Below are 14690 nucleotides of genomic sequence, written 5' to 3' on the forward strand. Positions count from 1 at the left end.
AGGGCGTCTCCTGACCGGCCATAACCCAGGGCCCTGGAGGGCGGCTCCACACCGCACACCGGGGGTTTCCAGAGATGCGGGTAGGGATGCAAACAGGACAGCATCGCAGTTCCTTTCCGCCTTTTCATGAGTTTATCACCGGCGTTCTTCAGATGCAGGCTGGAGCAGCTGGCTGGGCCGGGGGCTGCGCAGGCTCGGAGGCTGGGGCTGGGCTCCGTGCGCCCTGGGCGAGACCGAGGCAGGAGGCGCTGCGGGCACCGCGGCGCGGGCACCGGAGCGCGGAGAGGATCCGCCTGTACTCCCGGCGGAAGTTCTGGTTCAGGAGCCCGTACACGATGGCATTAAGGCAGCTGTTGAAATACGCCAGGAAGTAGCTAGTGACAAAGATCTCTTCGGGGACTTGGGCAGCCAGCTCTTCTGGGTCGATGGCCACAGCCAGGCCGATGCAGTTAAGAGGGGCCCAGCAGATGGCAAAGATCACGAACACGGCAAACATGGTGAGAAAGCTCCGCACGTCGGTGGGCCTCAGGCGCGGCCTCCTCTCCGACGTGGCCCTCCTGCGAGCCTGCAGCACGAGCGCCCAGATGCGCAGGTAGCAGAAGGCCACCACCGCGACGGGCAGCAGGAAGTGCACGACCACCACCGCCGCCGTGTACTGGGCGCTGGCCGTTTGGATGAAGGTACAGGAATAAATGCGCGGGTCGTATTCCAGGGACCCCACGAAGAAGTTGGGGACTAATGCCACCAGGGTGAGCAGCCAGATGAGGCCGACATAGAGGGGGACGTGCCCATACCCGCAGAGCCGGTGGTAGGCCCCGCTGTGGCAGATGTAGCAATAGCGGTTGATGGCAATGGCAGTGATGTTAAAGACGGAGCCGATGACGCTCAGGCCCATCACAAAGGCACTGGCCTTGCAGTGCAGCTCGCCCAGGGCCCAGCCGCCATAGAAGATGGCCAGGAGGATCACTGGGTAGGGATACAAGGCTACCACCAGGTCAGCCATTGCCAGACTCACCAAGAATAAGTTACCTAAGCAGGGAAACAGAGAGAAGGAGTCAGCAGAAAATTCACGATTTCTACTCCATAGGAAATTCAGCCTTCACTGAGCTCCTTTCCACACTGGCCGGAGGAAGCAGATATGTTTCTAGTACTGTGGACTCACATTACCTCTCTGCTACCCTTTATAGGTGAGTCATTAAGCTCAAAGGCTCACCTTTGTCATTTGCAAAAGGGAGGATAATGATAGCCACCTTGCAGAATAGCTTTGAGAATGAGCTAATGATGCCCAGTGCTCAGGGAAAGAGTGGGTGCTCTCAAACAACAATTGTTTCCACAATGGGCTCACATGCACAGGGACTTGGCACCCATTAAGCTCCAGCATGGATTCTGGAGGAGGAAAAGAGTCTGAGAGGGTGCTTTCCTGAACATCTCTGGTAAGTCTCCTTTGGCATCTTCTCCTCTGTGGTTCACAGCCTACTTGCCAAGTGTTTCAAAGTCACTTCGTTAGATTCCAATTGCATTTTGCCTCTGGAATGAAAGTATGGTTTTCAGAGCAGGAGGTATGTGTATGTTCTGGAATACATGAAATTTTTGGTATGCCTCGTCCTGGGCCCACACATCTGCCGGTGTGGCATGTTGACAAGTGCCTGGAGTGGCAGAATCCAGATGGGCTGGAGAGGGGTTGAAGAAGCTCCCTGCCCCACAGTCTGGAGGGAGACCTCCTACCATGTTGCACATTCATGGTCTTCCTGAACTGCCTCAGTCCTGGGTAGGCTCCAGCCCTCTGCAGCATCATCAAGCTTAGCCAACCCCCCCAGAGCCTCAGGAAACCATATGGCTATTAGTTGGTGTACGTTAGGCATGTCTGGGATTGAGTAGAGTTGAGTGCTTTCCCTATAAGCTTTGCTGTCTAAAACTAACCCTGACTTGTGAATAAAGCACTGAGGACCTGAGAGGAAGCTCATGGTATGAACAGTTTCTCTTTATGTGTGTGTGTGTGTGTGTGTGTGTGTGTGTGTGTGTGTGTGTGTGTGTGTGTGTGTGTGTGTGTGTTTGCATCCTAGGGTTTAAACTTTTGCTTGGCTTTTTTTTTCTCAAAGAACACCTCCATATCTTGCTTTTTGCTCGTTAGTTGGAGTTAAGAGTCTCCTCACTTCTCTTTCTGGGCTAGCTTCAAACTTCAATCTCAGATCTCAGCCTCTTAAGTAGCTAGGATTACAGGTGTGAGCTACCAATGTCCAGGAAGCAGCTCCTTCTTAATGTATTTGTTTCATTCACAGGGCCTTTACTTTTGGAGCATACACTGTATACTCAAACAATAGCAGACTGTGCCCTAGCAGGGGTTGTCACAACACCCTCGGCACCAGGCATATGTGCAAGCTGCAAGCCTTAGGGCAAGCGACTACAGAGGCAAGTGGAATGAATTTACAGGAGAAACTTTCAGGCTGGCAAAAATACAGAGGTTCTACTGCCATCATGATCTGTCCTTATTCCAGGGAGGCTGCTGTGACCCTCAGGGAGATGGAAACAGTCTCAACCTGAGAGCTCAGGCTGTGGGCTGATGCCTAAAATTAATGAGAAAGGGAGGTTTGATTCATCTTGCTAAGAATTTGGACTTTCTCTGAAGCAGACTCCAGGCTTGCACATGTTAACCCACGGGGTGAGAAAAGCTGCCTCCGGCCTCCCACACCCCTTGTCTCAATACACCTTCTCATCATGTCTCAGAAAAGATCATGGAGAGCCTGTAGGACTGGGAACCTAGGAGACTAACAAGCAGGGGTCTAGAAGTGGTAGACTGAGAAGCCATTGGGCAATTCCACTCAAAACCAGTAGAAACAAATCTTTCACACACACACACACACACACACACACACACACATACACACACCTACCTAATTCTGAGGAGTTACCCCTGTGTCCAGGGTCAGAGGAGGTACTGGGGAAATGGGGTGCAACTGAATAGAATGGAGATTATGAGGGGAAGATAGGGAAAACAGTAGGTAGATAGGGACAAAAAAAATGGTAGGTAACACATGGCAGATAACATGTGCTGCATCATAGCTCTTCTTGTTCCCATAGTGCCTTCAGCTTCTACCCCAATCCTTCTTTGCGTAAGTTGTGAGTTCCTGCTCAAACTCTTACCAGTAGTGCCCTAGGTGCCTGCTGAATTAATAAAAGGAGCTTGACTGCCTTGAAAGAAGACTCCCCTGGACTCTTTTTGGGGCCCTCTCTTTTAATGGAAAGTCTCATGTCTTTGCTTTCATGATTTTCCTTTTCCTTTCAAATAAATTTACTGTTTGCTTTAAACACTTGCCTGCCTTTTAATTCTTCAATGATCAGAGAAAAAAAATCCATCTCCTAGTCACCATTAGTTATGTGGACAGTTGGAATACTTGTGAGGGACACAGATGTCCTTGTCCTTGGAGACACGTAGTAGGGAGGTGGCCACTGGGGAAGAATTCTACCAATTCCTCCCAACACTCTATCATTTAAAGGGCTAGTGAATAATGTGTTAAAAGAACAAACAAACCAACAAACCAAAAACATTTGTTTTCCTTCTCGTTAACGTTAAGGTAAGAAATGCATGTATCTATGACATTTCTGTCTGACTGGTAGCCTAGTTGGCTCTCTCTGACCATAGGCTGAGGCTCACTTGCTTAGGCTGGTCCCTGGTTTCCTTGGTTCCCAAGGAAAGAAAGATCTTTGTCTTAAACTTGCTGGCTTGAGATGAGTCAAGAGCCAAACTACTTCTTGCCATGGAATTTTAAATATCTGGAGGACATGTTCAAAGTTCAAGCAACCCAGGACAACCTTAGTTCTGCTCATGTTTGGCCATGGGAATGTGGAAAACTTATTGAACTTCTTTCTCTGTGACTGGCTGTTCTGTCATCAGAGCAGGTTCCTCCTCTTCTTTGGCCCCCTCTGTGTCTCCACCCCTACCTCTACTCCATATGGTTGTTTCTATGAAGACAACATTTCTTTCCAACATAGGAAACACAAAACTTACTGACTCCTGAATGTGCAGCCAGCAAGCTCTTGGCACTGGCAAGCCCATGCTGAGGAAGTCAGGAGTGGCTAGGAGCTGGTGCCAGCTCACCCAGCTGTTTTCCTGGGAAAGCCCAGTCAAGCTCTGCTGTGTTCCTGTGGCTCATCCCCTAATAATGCCCTGGAGGCTGGCAAACAGCTTGTAAATAGTGAGATGAACACATTCGGCTCCATGTGGAAAGTGATTCAATTACTCTCCCTGATTATTCTGGCTGTTCCTGAAAGGCTGAAATCAACCATTCCTGCTGTACAATCATCTGCTCCAGCATCCCTGGGCTTTCTTGGCATGAATCCAAATTAAGTGAATACAATTCATGTTTTGTCTCCCATCTGTAAAAAGTCAGTTCCTGTCTGGACAAGAGTCATCACTAGACCCAATTCTGCATCCATTCCTTCCTTGGCCAGGTGAGAAATCAATCAGCAAACACACAACTCTGCTTGGCCCATCACCTAGGGCACAGGCTTTTCATGAATATTTATGTCACACATTGTGGCATGCCTCATTTCCATAAGCCTCCATCAGACAGGATTGTTAGTGGGAAGAGGCTTCCACAACAGCATTTTGTTCAATAATATGGAATCCCTTCTGGTATTCATATGCAAAGCACATACTTAAACACCCACAACTGCCACCCCTTCCTCTCTCTTCCTTTGTGGAATTTCGATTACTTATTTGCAGAGAGAATTTACTCTGCACTAGTCACAGTAGGGCATTATCTTGGGAATTCCATTTCCTAAGGACAATCTGGTACTTTAGGAAAGAACTAGTCAATGCTGAGCTGTCTATTCTTTATCAAATAGGTGAATTATGAAATATAAAACTGTGCAACACTTGCCTCTCTTCCCTACACCCACCTTCTGTATGCAAGAGAATGTAGTTGGATTTAAATCATTTCTGGTCATTGAACTAAATAACAAAATAGAAACATACCATTGAGTCATTTACTCAACAAACATTGCAGAATATCTACTAGGCAGTATTTCTGACTGTGCCAGAGTCTTGGGCCCTGGTAGAAATAAAGTCAGTGATGATACCATTACCAGTAAATTGTTTGCATTAGTGACTTGTGGATGTGACAATGTTCATGCACTGGGAAGCCTGTAGATAAACAGGATTAAAAGGGGACCAGGAAGATTAGGAAGAAGAATGGACTGCAAAAAAAAAAAAAAAGAGAGAGAGAGACAGTAGGTTGAAAGTACATATGTGCTAGAAAGCACACAAGCATTCCTGCCACAGGAGAATAAAGACAAATGAAGACAACTGAAAGCCCACTTCTTAAATTCAGCCAACCTCAACTGTTACATGTAGTAGAATTACCCAATAGAAAGTAACTTAGGTGATGTCTGGGAGAGAATGTGAAACTCATATTTCTTGTACCAATGAGAAACTGAGGGGGAAGATCTCCATGAGCTAGGTAAAAAACTGTGTTGTAATTTCAGAGAGTGTGCCTTCGATCAGGCTCCAAACCCTGCAAAGCTGACGTTAAAGTCTCACTTTTACTGTTCTTCTTGTTGCTGCCTCCACCTTTTGAGCTACTACTGGGCTCATAAAGGAGACAAATAAAAGCAAGATTCAATAAGGGCTATAACAAGAAAGCCAACAAGCGATCGTTCACTGTTAGCAAAATAAAGTTCTAGTGAATTGACTTATTTCATCCTTCCAGTTATCTAAATATGTAACACATTAATTGAGTGCTGACCACACTTATGCAGGGAAGACTGATAGATGGGATATGGCTCCCTCTATGGAGACACACACACACACACACACACACACACACACACACACACACACACACACACACACACACGAAGAGGGGCCATCTATTGGAGTGAAAGCAAAGCCAGAATGTGGGGGATTCCTACACCAGAATGGAGTTGTGGACAGTGGAAGAAACGGGCTGAGCTGGCAGGACAATTATCCAGGCACTGGGTAAAATCACCAAGCTCTTTGCAACAGGACTGCCTCCATCCAATAATGTTTTTCCCCTTTAAATAGGTCAGAAGCAATAATCATAATCTCCAAATGAATAATATGAGGTATTCTAATTATATTCTGAGGATAAGAAAATTTGAAAAAAATTGAGCAGATTATTTAAATATTTGATTTCCTTACCTATACTAAAGCAATGTATTTAAAGTAAGCTTCTAATTAGATTTGCAAATTCCTTGAGGGAAGAAGTTATTTTCTTCCCAAAGTCGCATTATTTTTGAATACCCTAGGCTGCCAGGATGATTCATCCAAAGATTGACTTAAAGATCTGTCCTTTAGGGCTGGGAAGGTGGCTCAGTGGTAGAGTACTTGCCTTATATGCATGAGGCCCTGGGTTCGATTCATCAGTACCACATAAGCAAAAAGAAAAAAAATCTGTGCTTTAATTTACAAAACTGTTTCTAGTAAACCAACAGTGTACACAAAATGTGATATTTCAACCTTTAAAAGATGAAATAAATATTTCAGAGCATAAGAAGTACCCAATAAAATTATCTGGTACAGAATTATATAATATTCTTCCAGAATAATCCAAAGAGATGATTTGGAAACTCTTCTAGGAGTAGTATTTTACTTTAGTCAACCTACTAGAATAAAAAGAACAATTGCCACATCACTTAACAATGATAATGAGTATTTACAAAAGTTGATTCAATCATTTCTCATTAGAATTAAAGTTGACATGATAAAGTGATTTCTATCTTCTAGATAGAACAAATTAGTTGGATTGCATGAATTGCTGAGAGAGAGAGAGAGAGAGAGAGAGAGAGAGAGAGAGAGAGAGAGAGAGAGAGAGAGAGAGAGAGAGAGAATGAGAATGAGAAAGAAGAAACCAGGGGAAAGAAGCATCAAGAAAGCAGTGTGGAGTTTCTTTGTCACTCCCAGTACGGAAGAAGAGAATAGTGCCCCGGGGGAAGGCAATCCTGCACTGTAGGTTGTTCACTCCATCAGCTTTGCCTTTAAGGAAGGACAGAGAAAGTTGGAAAGGCATGTCCCTTTGGTTCAGAATTGTGGAGCATTTATCCTTCTTTTCCTTTCACTTAAGGAGGTGGAGGGAAGGGAGAGATTAGAATCTGATACATGGTTGGCACTTATCATGACAATTACCTTTTATTATTGTTTTTATAGTAGTTGTACTGGGGATAGGATCCGCTCAGTAAGAAAATAGGTTCCTATGTTACTTAATGATAGAGATAGGCCCTGAGGAATATGAAGTTAGGTGATGATGAGGTTGTGAAGTTAGATTATTGTGTCTTCTTGCACAAGCAGACAATGCAGCCTGATCCATGTTGAGGCTGTACATCTAAGCTGTAATAGCAGTGATGGATAAAGGCAATGAGAAAGTAGGGCGTGATCTATAGAGGGTAAATTCCCTAAGGCTTCTTAACTTCCTTTACTTCTTCAGCAGTAAGTATTTTCAGTGTAAGAACAGAGGCTGTACTCAGTATCTTTTGAGTTGGGGTTGTTTTTAAAGATAATTGTATTGATATTATCAAGGTGTTATATTCATAAGTCAGGTAATGAGTACATTACTTTCTTTGGACAATGTCACACCTTCATTTGCTTTCCCCAAGCTTCCCCTTCCCATTCTCTTCCGCGTTTTGCAAAATATTGTATCTGAATAGACTCCAACATTTTAGAGATAAAGGCAGTTAAACATGAAAGTCTTTATGTGCCTGGACTGCTGAGAGATTTGTGGGAGGAATTAAAAGGGATTAAGAGCTCTCCTCATTATTCGGCTAAAGACATAATTAGGGGATTTTTAAAAGTATTCAATTTTGCTCAGTGAAGAGATAATAAAGTATTCAGGGCCAAAATACGAAGTTGGAAAGCTCAGAAACATTAGGGAGGGGATCGAAGGTAGCCTCGTTTGGTCTTGGGCTGATAACAAGCACTCCAAATCCAGCCTTCTCAGCAGGCCTCAAGGGCCTGACACAAGCCATGTGTCTGGGTGGATGAGTGGTGTGGTGGCATAATGCCAGAATGGAGGAGCTCAGGGACCGTGGGTCTGCTAAACATTTTCCTTCAGGCCTTCTTAGTGCTACTGTCCAGGGACACTCTACTTACACAGACAAGGCTCATTTCCTTGTTAAAAAGAAAAGTAGTAAGGGAAGGGGAGCACATTGCAGGCTCTGCTCCAGTCTATCTGGGGATGTACAAAAAATACACAGGCAGGATACCCATCAAACACCTTGTGTCCAGGCACTGGTTCCAGATAAGAGAGGGTGTGGATGTCAAGTGCTGGTGGGCACATGGAGGAGGGGGGGCTTTCCTGGTCCTGGTAGAACTGACCCTGCACAAGAGCCTGTGCTCAGCAAACAGATTGTTCACATGGTCCTGGGCAGTCCCAGTGTCTGCTGTTTTTCTGCCCTTTCACATGACTGAGAGATGCTCGACATGCTGCAGGGTCTACTCACTTACCACACCTCCCAGATAGCCTCTGTCCAGTCATAATGTTGAAAGTCCACTGTTGGCACCCACCTCCTGTTACCTATGAAGCTGGGGTCTCTGTCTGCAGTCAGGCAAGACTGGAACTGCTGGGTTTGCCTTCTCTCTGCTAAAGGGAACTGGAGATGACAGGGAGAATATGCACTCTTGGTGCTAGTGCAGTGTGCTAACTATACTGAAGGCTGTGCTGTTTTTCTTTTCCTTTTTCTTTTCCTTTCTCTGTGCCAGTACTTGGGCTTGAGCTCAGGCCATCTCATTCTTGTGTGGCTGATGCTCTACCACTGACACCACCCACTTTGGGGTTATTGCTAGTTCATTGGAGATAAGTTTGTCTACTTGGATGACTTCAAGTTGAGATGATCAGATCTTAGCCTCCTGGAGTAGCTAGGATTATAGGTGTGAGCTATGGGTACTTGGCTGGAAGACCATGATTCATAGACAATTTAAAGTGGCTCAGGAAAGCCAGAAAGGTTGGGAGGGGCCTCCTCTGACAGGAGTCACAGAGGGGCAATTTCTGAGAAGTGTGGTATGGCTGGGATCTGCTTAGCAGCTCTAACTGTATAAAAACAATCCAACAGCAGGCTTGCCTGTGTGATGAACGTGCTTTCAGTGCTCAAAGCAATTCCCTGCCACAAAAGTTGTACTGAATTTGTGCTGAAAGCTGTAACTGAAGTCTGTGCTACATCTTTAGCAACATCTCGTCTCGTTCTTTCCTGGTATATTTCTGTATGCAAATTTATTTTAATGAAGACATGTCTGGTCAGCACCGAGACAAATGTAACACCACAAAGAAGTGGCTGCTTTCTTGGGGGCACGCAGGATGCTGGGAAGTGGGAGCACAGAGGTGGTGCTCAACAGCACCACTCCTGGCACGGAAGCCAAACACTGCATGAGAAGGGAACACTAAAGATGGTGATGAGGTTAGGGTGAGACAGAAAGCCAAGGGAAGATCGAGGCTTGAACTGGGGTGCTTGGTGGCTCATGCCTGTAATCCTAGCTACTCAGGAGGCTGAGATCTGAGGATCATTCATAGTCCAAAGCCAGCCCAGTCAGGAAAGTCTATGAGCCTCTTATCTCCAATTAACCACTTGAAAACTGAAAGTGTCTCTGGTTCAAAGTGGTACAGCACTAGCTTTGAGCAGAAGATCTCAGGGACAATGCTCAGGCTCTGAGTTCAAGTCCCATGACCACCACCAACAACAACAAAGATATTTGATGTGTAAATAAGCTGAAGAAAAAGAAACAGGTGGAAAAGACTGGAGGGGGAGTGACAATAGGTGTGAGCCAGATAGAGAACTGAGCCAGGGATAAAGGTCATTAATGGAATTTGGGTTGTGAAATGTATGTATTCACAACATCACAGTCCTAGTGTGTGTGTGTGTATGTGTGTATGCTGGTACTGGGGCTTGAATTTAGGGCCTTGGCACCATCACTGATCATTTTTGCTCAAGGCTAGTTCTCTTTCACTCTAGCTATAGTTCCAGTTTTGGCTTTTTGGTGGTTAATTAGAGATAAGAATCTCACGGCTTTCCTATCCTGACTTGCTTTAATCTGTGATCTTCAAATCTCAGCCTCCTAAGTAACAAGGGTTACAAGTATGAGCCAGAGGTGCCAAGCCCTAATTTCTTAATACAATGAACCATGAACTGGGGAGCCAGATGTAAGAAGGGAAAGTCTAATATCAGGTTTTTTTTTTTAAAGTAAATATGAACGCTTCAGGAAGAGACAACCAAATAAAGAGGGAAATGTATGCTCACTATGCAAAGTGCTACAGGTTTTTAATTATCTTTTGAAATCTCATTCAAGGTCATTTAGGTTAAGTTAATGCTACAATTTATTGTGACTGTTAAGAAGCCGAGCACTGGTGGTAATCCTAGCTCTTTTGTAGGCTGAGATACAGAGATCGAGGTTCAAACATAGCCAGGGCAGATAAGTTCAGGAAAAAGCTGGAAGTGGAGATGTGGTTCAAGTCATAGAGTACAAGCCTTGAGAGAAAAAGCCAAGCAAAAGCCCAAAATCCTGAGTTCAAACCCCAGTACTGACACAAAAATATAAAATAAAAACTGGTTAAGGGTTGTGCATTATAGCTCAGTAGTACAGTGCTTGCCTACATGTGCACAATTCTGAGTTCCACCCTTGATAGCAAAAAAAAAAAAATAGACTATGGATGTGGCTCAATGAATGACATTTAGATATGTTTTTAGATTGTTTTTGTTTTGAGCTGTAGCAGACATCTGAGGACAGGAAGGAGAGAAAGGGAAAGGAGGATGTACTTCTAGGTTAGCATGCTTCTTCTCTACCCTGGGCAGGGAAGTAAGGTTTCTTTGGGTGCTGCCAGGATCACAGAAATCAGTCATGAGGTGGAGGGAGGAGGAGAGGACAGAGGAGGCAATAGCCTTTTCCTCTACCACTTTCCTGTAGTAGACAATCCAACTGCATCCAGGAACAAGGTGCATCAGCTGGACAGGCCTTTCCCAAGTACCAAGCCAGCCAGTGTCCAAGGGCCCTTCTTCCCTCCCTATCTTCCCTTCCTCCCTCTTTCCTTTTCTCCCTCTTTCCCTTCCTCCTTCCCTTCTGCCTTTCCTTCTTTCCTTCTCTCTCCTTTCTTGGGAAAAGAGCCTGGAACAGCATTCCTCCTGCCTCACTGGGAGGAAATGAATGTTGGGGGCTACTGTAAAGGACATTACAATTGAAACTATTAAACACAAGTTTTCAATCACAGCCTGCTCTTTCCTAATTAAGTGTTTCAAGACTGCAATAACGTCTTGAAACATGTACTTGAGATAATATTAGCCATGGTGATTGAAATACTTGAGTTAGAAAGCTAGCTTATTTCTCCTTGGTAATGTGAAGTTTCCCACAGCTAGAAACACACTTTTATTTTTAGCTTGCTTGACATATAAAAATTTTTTCCAAGTCCTAGACCTCCCTCCCCTAAAACATGTATAATCATCTACTAAAATGCCCTTACTGGATAGCATGGACTAGTACAGTGCTTCTCGAAACCCAACAATTAGATTGCTGCTGTTCTTTTTTCCATTTTAATTCACATTAATATTTCAGTTGCCCCCTAAGGCCTATGATCAGAAATTACAGAATTAGAAACCAGCCATGAGCTCCAGGCTGAAATGGCAGCTATCTTCACTGACCTGTCAGGACAGAGTTCCCTACCTTCTTCTCTCCCTCCCTCCCTTCATCCCTTCCTCCCTCCTTGCTTCCCTCCATCCCAATTTCTTCTTTGGTTTCCTTGCAGAACTGAATAAAAGAAAGTTGAAAGGGATAACATTTCCAGGATTGCAACATGATTTAGCCAAATTATTGTTTTGATTTTCACAGTTAATCTCAGGGCGTTTCTGTCTTGGGGGGGGGGGGGAGGGTTGGGAACTGTGCTCAAAGCAAATTAGTCTTAAAGAGCAATGGAGTGCTTGCCCGCTCAGGGCTTGCAGTGTCTGCGTTTGCATTCTGTCAGAGGACTCCTGGGATGGGATTTTTGACCCCAAAGCCACCAGAATGGGTGCTGTGCTTTCGCCCACACTTCCAGTGTTTTCTAAGTGCCTAGTGTATGACTTACAGAGCTTAGTAGGGGGCAGTGGCAGTGAGATCCCCATAGCCAGCTGGCCACATCAGCTGGTGAGGCCACAGGTAGAATGGCTGCATGTGGGTGTCCGCAACCCCCACATCCTGAAAAAAAAAAGCGCCCGCCCCTCCCCAACAAAAAACAAACAAACAAACAAAACCTTTGTCTGCTTCACCCTGGCACTAACGTGCTAGAGGCAGACGCCAGAACAAGCTTCTTTAGGGGATCTCCAAACTCGCCCTAACTTCAGAGTCAAGAGAGGCTGGAGAGAAGACGGTGTTGGAGACTGAGGAGAGGAACAGCCAGGACTGGCAGGGGTCCTGTCACAGACGGGCGCTTACCTGCATTCCGGAGTTTGCGATTCCTTAGCACCGACAGGATAACTAGAAGGTTGCCCACGACGTCCCCCGCGGTGGTGATAATGAGCACCGTGGACAGCGCCGGGGCCACCCAGGGAAGCCGGGGGCTGCTGGATGGCGGCGCGGGGTCTGCGTCCCGCCAGCCCGGACGCCGGGACAGCCCACCTGGCTCGCAGCAGTTGGCGGAAGATGCATTCTCCAGCATCGCAGAAGCCTCCTGGGCTGGGCTCCCCTCCTCTTGCCAGGCTTGAGCCACCAGCCTCCTGCCGCCCTGCCCAGGCTTCCCACCAGGATTGCAATGCTGAGCCTGGCGCTCCCGCCTCGCCTCCCTTTCCCCAGCCAGCAGCCCGCACGGGGTGGGAACGAGGAAAGCCAGTGAGGAAGGACTACGATGTGACCATTAATTAACTACATTGTGAGCAGGGGCGGAGAAAAATAGGGAGTAGAATCTGGGGGCTGCAAGCAGGAAAACAGGGGCGCGCCCTGAGCGCCTGAACCATAAAGCTGGCTGTAGCACCCAGAGTCAGCGTGTGCCTGGCTCCTGTCATGCTGTCTAGCTCGCCTGGCCTCTTTTTCTAATTGCAAGGGTATCCCCCACACCCCACGTTTCCTCCCAAGATTCTCAATTGGAGGAGGTTCCTGGAGTTCCATACCTGTTGATCTATTGTTATTAAAAAGGCGACATTTGAAGCCCCTTGCAGCAACAGAGACAGAATAACTCCTGGGATGAAGGACAGATCGTGAAGCAGAAACTGACAGCATTAAAAGCGAGGTAGTTGCAGAAAACAACTCTGCTTATTACACACTTGCCACATATCATGAGATGGTTGCTGAAAACCCCATACTTGAATAGATATCCAGATAGACATAATGCTTGAAAAGAGATGGTCCATGCTAGCAAGTATAATAATAAGGTTAAGACAAGAAGAGTGAAGCATGGTGAACTTGAAGCTGATAGTAACAATAGCAAACCTCTCTGGGGGCTAATGTTTTGCCCTATGGTTTACTCTTTATGCTTGCTAGAATTGGAATAAGTGGACGTGTCTGATAACCCTAACTCTGTGAAGGAAATGAAGCAAGTGGAATGTTCTTATTTTGCCCTTCAGAGAATGCAAAATGGTACAGCCATGTGAAAGGCTGTTTGTGCCTCATAAAGTTCACCATAGATTTTCAAAATGGAAAAAAATGAATAAAAACAAAAAAGTACATCCATATCTGGATAAGAATGTTTAGAGATAGCCTGATTTATAGTTGAGCAATCCCTGGAAATAACTCAAATCTCCATCACCAGAAGATTAGATGAACATTGAGACCTACTGTGATACAAAACAGCATGGATCAATCACAAAAATATCCTATTAAACAAAAGAAGGCAGATACCAAAAATGTGTACTATATAATTCTATCAGCATGAAGTTTAAAATCAAGCAAAGTTCTGATAGAAATGACAGTATTACTGGTTGCCAATGGAGATAATGATTGACCAGAAATAAGCACAAAATAATCCCTGAGATGTTTTCATTACATGTGCTTTCTTTTTGTGTGTTGGTATTAGGACTTGAATGAGGCCTGGGCACTGTCTTAGTTTTTTCACTCAAAGCTTGTACTATACTACTTGAACAATACCTTTACTTGGCTTTTTGATAGTTAATTGGAAATGAGTCTCAAGGACTTTTCTTGTCTGGAGCTGGCTTCCAAGTGTGAACTTCAGACTAACCTCCTGAATAGCTTAGATTACACGCATGAGTCATGAGTCACTGACACCCAGTTTACACAGGGGTTTGTGCTTTTTTAGTGTAGGTTGCATTCTTTCTAAACAATGGCAGAAAGGACACCTCGGAGAAGGCAGGGAAGAGATGGTAAGGATAGCAGCAAACATCTTGAGAGGTGAGTCATGCAGAGCCCCAGGAGAAATAACACTTGAGGAGAGTAGGCTTTCTGCCTGACAGCAGGCAGAAAACAGAACCAGGTAGAAATTCAGAAGAGCTTCTCCACTGGAGAAGGGAGATGAGAGATGGCTGCCTCATTAGCCAGACTTCATGAGAAAGAGAATCTGGGAACTTAGAAGATCAGGGGAGGTATGAAAGTAAGACCTTCCACCAGAAGTGAGTATCAGGTGTGACAGTGAGTGTCCCTGTGTAGGACTTCAAACAAAACCAGTCAGCAGCTGTTAATCAGCAACTCAGAGCTGCTTAGGACAGGTTTGGAGAAGGCGGGATGAACTTCAGTCAGCATCAGAGTATACCTAGCAGAAATCAGCAACAAGAAA

General features: G+C 45.4%; 1 protein-coding gene across 1 annotated transcript; it reads right to left on the bottom strand.

Moving 5' to 3' along the window:
* Positions 1-148: 148 nt before the first annotated feature.
* Positions 149-12626, bottom strand: Mtnr1b (melatonin receptor 1B). The gene is made up of 2 exons (XM_069989563.1): positions 12404-12626; positions 149-1029 (listed from the first exon to the last, which is right to left on the bottom strand). The coding sequence occupies exons 1-2, from the start codon at positions 12624-12626 to the stop codon at positions 149-151; spliced, it is 1104 nt and encodes a 367-aa protein (XP_069845664.1).
* Between the last annotated feature and the right edge of the window lie 2064 nt (positions 12627-14690).

Source organism: Dipodomys merriami, unplaced genomic scaffold (assembly GCF_024711535.1).
Source record: "Dipodomys merriami isolate MVZ:Mamm:240054 unplaced genomic scaffold, mDipMer1.0.p SCAF_38, whole genome shotgun sequence".
Classification (NCBI taxonomy): Eukaryota; Metazoa; Chordata; class Mammalia; order Rodentia; family Heteromyidae; genus Dipodomys; species Dipodomys merriami.

Bases quoted from the DNA above. Each gene is read 5' to 3' on its own strand.
- Mtnr1b (XM_069989563.1), bottom strand. From the start codon at position 12,626: ATGCTGGAGAATGCATCTTCCGCCAACTGCTGCGAGCCAGGTGGGCTG. The intron at 1,030-12,403 runs GTAAGCGCCCGT...TTCCCTGCTTAG, and splicing joins TCGCAAACTCCGGAATGCAG to GTAACTTATTCTTGGTGAGT.